This window comes from Antechinus flavipes, chromosome 3 (assembly GCF_016432865.1).
Source record: "Antechinus flavipes isolate AdamAnt ecotype Samford, QLD, Australia chromosome 3, AdamAnt_v2, whole genome shotgun sequence".
In the NCBI taxonomy this organism is placed as follows: Eukaryota; Metazoa; Chordata; class Mammalia; order Dasyuromorphia; family Dasyuridae; genus Antechinus; species Antechinus flavipes.
In genome coordinates, this window is record NC_067400.1 from 555,383,401 (window position 1) to 555,390,198 (window position 6,798).

Here is a 6,798-nt window from a genome sequence, read left to right on the forward strand (position 1 = left end):
ATATCCCAGAAGCTGACTAAGACTTCTAAATTTACCTTATTAATTAGAAGTAAAGAACAAATGTAAAGGATGTCAAGGACTGCAAATTACTCATCCACATGAAAATTTTTCATGGTGGAGAAAGGAAAAAAAAAAAAACTAAGTGCTAATAGGATCTAAAAGGTTGTATATAAATAGGAATCAGAGAAGGGTCTACAAAATTAATCATATAGGGGGCAGCTAGATGGCTCAGTGGATAAAGCCTTGGCCTTGGAGTCAGGAAGACCTGAGTTTAAATAGAACCTCTTCACACTTAAATCCAGACACTTAACACTTTCTAGGATCCTGGGAAAGTCATTTAGCCCCAATTGCCTAACAAAAGATTAAAAAAAAAACCAAAATCAAAATTGATCATATTAGGGAAATTATTTATTTTTGTTTAGTGAAGCTAAAGGGTAACATGTGAAAGATTATGATGGCATAAAAGGCACAAAAGGATTTAGAAATTAGAGTAAAGGATCATGCATCAAAACTCAACATTTGAGGTACTCATCACCAGTAATGTGAAAATTAGCCCTTTATAGAATTTTATTACCAGAGGTTTTTAAAAAAGATAAAAGGAGATGAAAGGGGTTATTATTCTTAGGTAGAGGTATCTCCTGATATGATTTCTATGTTTGACGTTTGAATATTCCCTAAGGATTTCTGGAAAGTGCAAATTAAAATGTGGGAGCTTCACTTCTGATTTATGTCTTCAGTAACATTTTTAATACCTTTTCCCTGATCTGCTTTGTCCTTACTCCATAAATGACAGGATTAAGCATGGGTGGGACAACAACATACAAATTGGCCAAGAGGATATGGATATAACGAGGGACATTCCTACCAAAGCGGTGGGTCATGAAAGAGAATAAAGCTGGAGTATAAAAGGCTAAGATAACACACACATGGGAACCACAGGTACTCAGGGCTTTTAGTCGAGCATCCTGAGAGGGGAGGTTAAAGACAGCTTGGAGAATCAGAATATAAGACACAGCAATAGCTACAATGTCTAACATTAGAGTTCCAATAGCACATAGACCATAGACCATATTGACTCTGATGCTAGCACAGGCCAATCGAGCAATGCCCATGTGTTCACAATAGGTATGAGGAATGACATGGTTACCACAGAAAGGAAGTCGAAGAATAAGGAACACAAAGGGAAGCACTGTGAAGAAAGACCTCACCAGCACTCCAATGCCCATCATTGTCACCACTCTGTTAGTGAGGACCGTGCTATAATGCAAGGGATTACAGATTGCCACATAGCGATCATAGGCCATAGATGATAGTACAGCTGATTCCATCACAGTGAAGATATGTATAAAAAACATCTGAATGAGACATGCACCAAAGCTGATTTCCTTCAATCTGAACCAAAAGATGCCCAGCATTTTGGGAATGGTGGCTGTAGATAGGCCTTGATCAATAGTGGCCAACATTGCCAAAAAGTAGAACATTGGCTGGTGAAGTGTTTTCTCAGTCTGAATCATAAACAATATGGTGATATTTCCCAAGAGGGCAATGAGATACACAACGCAAAAAGGAAAACCAATGAGGATGTGGAAATTTTCCAGACCTGGAATTCCCAGTAAGATGAAAAAAGGGGGATGGAATTGAGTATTATTGGAAGGGAGCATCCTTTTTTATAACTGTTGAAAGCTTTAGTCATTGCAGATGGACTTTCAAATCTGGAAGGGATTTAGATGTTATCACTTCATGCTTCTACATTCCTAAAGACATATAGAAAATACATTTTTTTCTCTTTTCAAGAAAGAAGTATCTTTAAACAAAACAATCTCATAACATGGTAGAACTTCAGAGGTCAGTATCTCATGAAACACTTACCCGAACCGAAATCTGTTCTGTGACTTATTTAACAAATAGTCATATAGCATACAAGTATAGGCATCAAGTGATCTGGAATTCACTGCCTCCCAAATGAGGCCATTCCTCCTTCAGTTAGGCTAATTCTTAGAAAGATGATACTTAAATTAATTCAAATTATTAAAATGTTGAACCTCTACCAATTCTTATTAGTTAGGCCTACTTAGAAATTCCCTTTATGAAAGACAGTTCTCCAATACTAGAAGACAATTATGTTGTCTCCAAGTCTTCCCCCCTCCTAAATAGAATCTAAGTAGCCTCTTTCTTCAATGTAGTTTGGAAAGGCTTCAAGTCTTGTCAACATTTCCTGAAAGTGTTCCAATGTGTTAATGTCAACACAATGTCAATGTCCATTCTTACATGTGATACCTAAAATTGAACAGAGTATTACAAATTATGTTTAACAATCATTTCCTTCATATTTTTATTAAATAAGTTTAAGTTTGAATACTAACTTTGGTGTCTTATGTCATTACTTAAGTGTCATTGTGGTGTCAGTGGTGTCATTTGACGTAAAATTTGTGGTCTACTAGTAAAAATAAGCTTTTTTTAAAAAAAAAAAGTGAGTTTTATAATTTATTCACATCCCACATTAACTGTAGGGTTAGAAATGTTATGACTCTTTTTAGTACTACCATGAAACTTCACATTTATAAATATTATTATTATTATACTAGATTTGACTCCTTATTATTTCATCTTAAATTCTTTTAGGAATATGGTTGTCATTTAGTGTGCCAGTAGTGGCATACTGTTCTCTCAATTCTGAATCATTTTTAATTATGCAAAACTGAATACCATGACTTCATCTTTTTTCACTGATAAAACATATTGATTAGTATATGATCCAAAGAATTTTCCAGGAACATTAAACATTCCATTTAATTTAACAGTCAACAAATATTATTAAGTAATGATCAGGTTCTGTAGTCTATATTAGCCTGACAACAACAGTAAAATCTGTTCTGCTACAATATTACATGGAAGGGATAGCAGTTTTAATCGAGATGGGAATGCCTCCATAGTTTTCTATTACCATCAACAATCTGAAACATAAACCACAAATGTATCAGAGACAGTGTACACAGATGAGTGGGGAAAGAATATTTCATATGAGGTCATACCACCATAACATCTCAAACACAACATATATTTATACACAAGGCAAAACAAGATAAAAAATCCAATGACAACCTCTAATGCTTAATCCTCTTTTTTTCCCCCTAGTAAGTCCCTTCAAAAATCAAAAGTCAGAAAGATCTGTAAATATGGAAACCTCAGTAAAATTACCTGTCCAGCAAGTGATAGGCAATTTTTCTCCCCTCAGTTCTCTGTCCTTTGTGTGGAAATGGTCATAGCCAGTACAAAGAAGCCTGGAGCAAAGAATAAGAGTTTTTACTCATTGTATACTATCCCCAACCCACATCTTGAATATATTCTGGACTCTAGAATCAAGGAAGGATCCTTGGAAAAACTCCTGGCAGTTTTGTCCATTTCCTTTACTTCTCCCACTAAAGACCAAGGACTTTTGCTTATCCTGACTCTGGCTGATCCTGAGGCCTCCAGGGAGCTAGTCGGACTTCACATCTGGGCATCATATTTTACAAACAATATTGAAATCATACTGTATCTACATGATGAAGAAACTAATTTCAAATAACTTAAACTAATAAAAAATTATTAGTTCAAGGAAGTATTGATATTTAGCTTTAATGAAATAAGAATTAGAGTAGGTGGAGCCAAGATGGCAGAGTGAAGTCTGGAATTTGCCTAACTTTTCTCCAAAACTACTCTAAATTCCTTAAATGATTCAAAAATTTTTTTTGAGCATTAAAACACCCAAAAAAGACAAAGTAGAACATTTTCCAGTCCAAGGCAAGTCAGCAGAAAAGTCTGTCACACCAGGGTGGGAGTCCTGGGGCAGGACATGCTTGTCCAGCTCTGGATCCAGCTCCAGTCCAGCCTCAGTTGACCTCTAAAACAGTGGAAGTACAGGTAGCTTCCAGACCTCTCAGCCCAGAGACACCAAAGAAGATCTGGAAGGTCAGCAGAAAAGGTCTGGGAAATAAGAGCTCAGCATGCAATCACAGAGCAAGTCTAGCCCCAGCTCCAGGCCAGCTCCAGCATCAATAAAATGTGACCTCTAAATCAGCCACAGCACTGGAGACTTCCAGACCTCTCAGCCTGGTGACACCAAAGAGGACTCAGAAGAGCAATGGAGAAATCCCAGTGCACACCCCAACCCTGGCCAGCACTCTAGATTTTATAGCTGCAGTGAGGCCAGGATACATCTAATAGCTCCAGGACAGAAAGGAGGACTTGTCATCAGGTTCCTAGAAGGATTTCTGAAAACACCTTCACAAAGCTCCTGAAGCTAAGAACATTGTACCCTTCACCCTGGAAACAGTAACCTACTTTAACAGACTTAAAAGCAGAATAATATACAAGGGAAATGAGCAGAAAACAACCACAAAAAAAAAAAAAGTTTCCGACCCTGGAAAGTTAAAATGGTGACAAGGAAGATGAAAATACACACTCAGAAAATGATTAATAAAATCAAAGCTCCTACATAGAAAGTTTCCAAGACAAATAAAAATTTGGGTTCAGTCCATAGAAGAGTTTAAAAGGGACTTTGAAAATCAAATAAGAGAAATAAAGGAAAAATTTATTGAGAGAGGTGCAAAAATAAATTCAAAAAGCTAATGAGGAGAAGAATGCCTTAAAAAACAAATCTGGCCAATTGGGAAAAGGAGGTACAAAAGTTCACTGAGGAAAATAATTCCTTAAAAAATAGAATTGGCAAATGGATGCTAATAACATTATGAGAGATCAAGATACAATAAAGCAAAACCAAAAGAATTAAAAGATAGGAAAAAAGTGAAATATTTCAATGTAAAAACAACTGACCAAGAAAACAGATCCAGGAGAGATAATTTTTAAATTTGTCAACCTGAAAGTTATGAACAACAACAACAAAAAAAGCCTGGACATCATCTTTCAAGAAATTAGCAATGGAAATTGTCCCGATATTCTAAACCAGAGAGTAAGATAGAAATTGAATGAATCCACCAATCACCTCCTCAAAGAAATAACAAAAACTTCTAGGAATGTTATAGTTAAATTACAGAATTCTCTGGTCAAGGAGAAAATAGTTCAAGGATCCAGAAAGAAACAATTGATGTATAGTGAAGCCATAGTCAGGATAACACAAGATTTAGCAGCTTCTACATTAAAGAACCAGAGGACTTAGAATATGATATTCTGGAAAGTAATAGAGCTAGGATTGTAACCAAGAATCACCTCCTCAGCAAAACTGAGTATAAAACTTCAGAGGACAAGGTGGTCATTCAAAGAAACAGGATTTTCAAGCATTCATGATGAAAAGACCAGAGCTGAATGGGAAAAAAAAATGATTTTCCCAAACAAGACTCTGGAGAAGCATAAGGAAGTAATCAGGAAAATGATATCATAAGGAAATTAATAAGGTTTATCTGTTTACATTCCTACAAGGAGGATGATACTTGTAACTCATTAGAACATTTTCCTTATTATAATAGTTGCAAGAAGTATATAAAGAGAGAGGGCATGAGTGTGAGTTGAATATGAGGGGATAATATCTTTTTTTTTAAATGATGAAATTAAGGGGTGATAGAAGAAAAGGGGTGATACTGGGAGGAAAGGAAATGGAAAAATGGAATACTGCAAATTATCTGCCATTGAAAAAAAGAGGCAATAAAAGGCTTTTACAGTGGAGGGAAAGAGGGAAAGTAGAGGGTGAGTGAGTGAACCTTACTCTCATCAGAATTGGCTAAAATAAGAAATCACACACACACATACACACACACACACACACAATTAGAAATAGTATAGTATAGTATAGCAATCTATCTTACTTTGCAGGAAAATAGGAAGAGAAGGGTATATGGGAGGTGGGGAGGATGATAAAAGAGAGCATTTTGGGGGAGCAAGTGTTCAACAGCAAAACACTTTTTAGAAGGAACAGGGTGAAAGGAGGGAGAGAATAAATAGTAGGAAATTCAATTAGCAATAGTAATTGTAAAAAAAAAAATAGGAGCCAGTTGCTCTGATAAAATATTATTGTTCTCTGTAAAATGATGAGGTAGGATGCACTCAGGGAAATGCAAATCTGGTAAGTCCTCCATGAGCAAAGTCAAATAATCATATACAAAGTAATAGTAATGTTTTGAGATGACCAGTTGCAAATGACTTTGATATTCTCAGTAACAATCATCCACACCTACTCTGAAGGACTTATTATAAAAATCTTATCCATACCCAGAGAAGGAAGTGATTGAGTCTGCATATAGACTTTACTCTCTCTCTCTCTTTCTTTTTAACTTAATTTTTCTTGAAGGTTTTTATTTTCATTAGGGTGGGAGAACTATGTTTTCTTTTACAACTTGACTTTTATGGAAATATTTTGCATAACTTCACATGTGGTTTCTTAATTATGTGTGGGGATAAGGGAGAGAAACTAGAACTAAAAAATCTTAAGAACAAATGTAAAAAAAATTGTTTTGAGTATAACAGGAAAATTATTAAAGAAATAAAGAAAACAAACAAACAAAAAAAGAAATAAGCATTAGGTGAAAAATGAAGTGACACAAGAACATTCTCAAGGTCTCTTTTAAGAACTTTAGAATTGATTCTATGATATGGGAGACACTGGCAAAGTTCTACCTTGCATGGCTTGCCCTCATGAGAGAAGATACTCTATGAGCAAAGTAGAATTGAATTAGCTCACAAGAAAGGATAGGTAAGCCACTCCAAATGTTCATAGGAACTAGGACAGAGCATTCGGAGCCCATACTGATCTGATCAGCCACAGTTGGAAATAACTCAGCTCTAAAATAGTGATATCATTTTGGT

The 6,798-nt window shown here is 35.6% G+C and overlaps 1 protein-coding gene across 1 annotated transcript; it reads right to left on the reverse strand.

Annotated features, from left to right (window-relative positions):
* Positions 1 to 725: 725 nt before the first annotated feature.
* Positions 726 to 1,661, reverse strand: LOC127555308 (olfactory receptor 52E2-like). The gene has a single exon (XM_051987535.1). It carries the CDS (start codon positions 1,659 to 1,661, stop codon positions 726 to 728), a length of 936 nt encoding a protein of 311 aa, XP_051843495.1.
* Between the last annotated feature and the right edge of the window lie 5,137 nt (positions 1,662 to 6,798).

Excerpts from the sequence above, each read along its gene's own strand:
- LOC127555308 (XM_051987535.1), bottom strand. The coding sequence starts at position 1,661 with ATGCTCCCTTCCAATAATACTCAATTCCATCCCCCTTTTTTCATCTTA.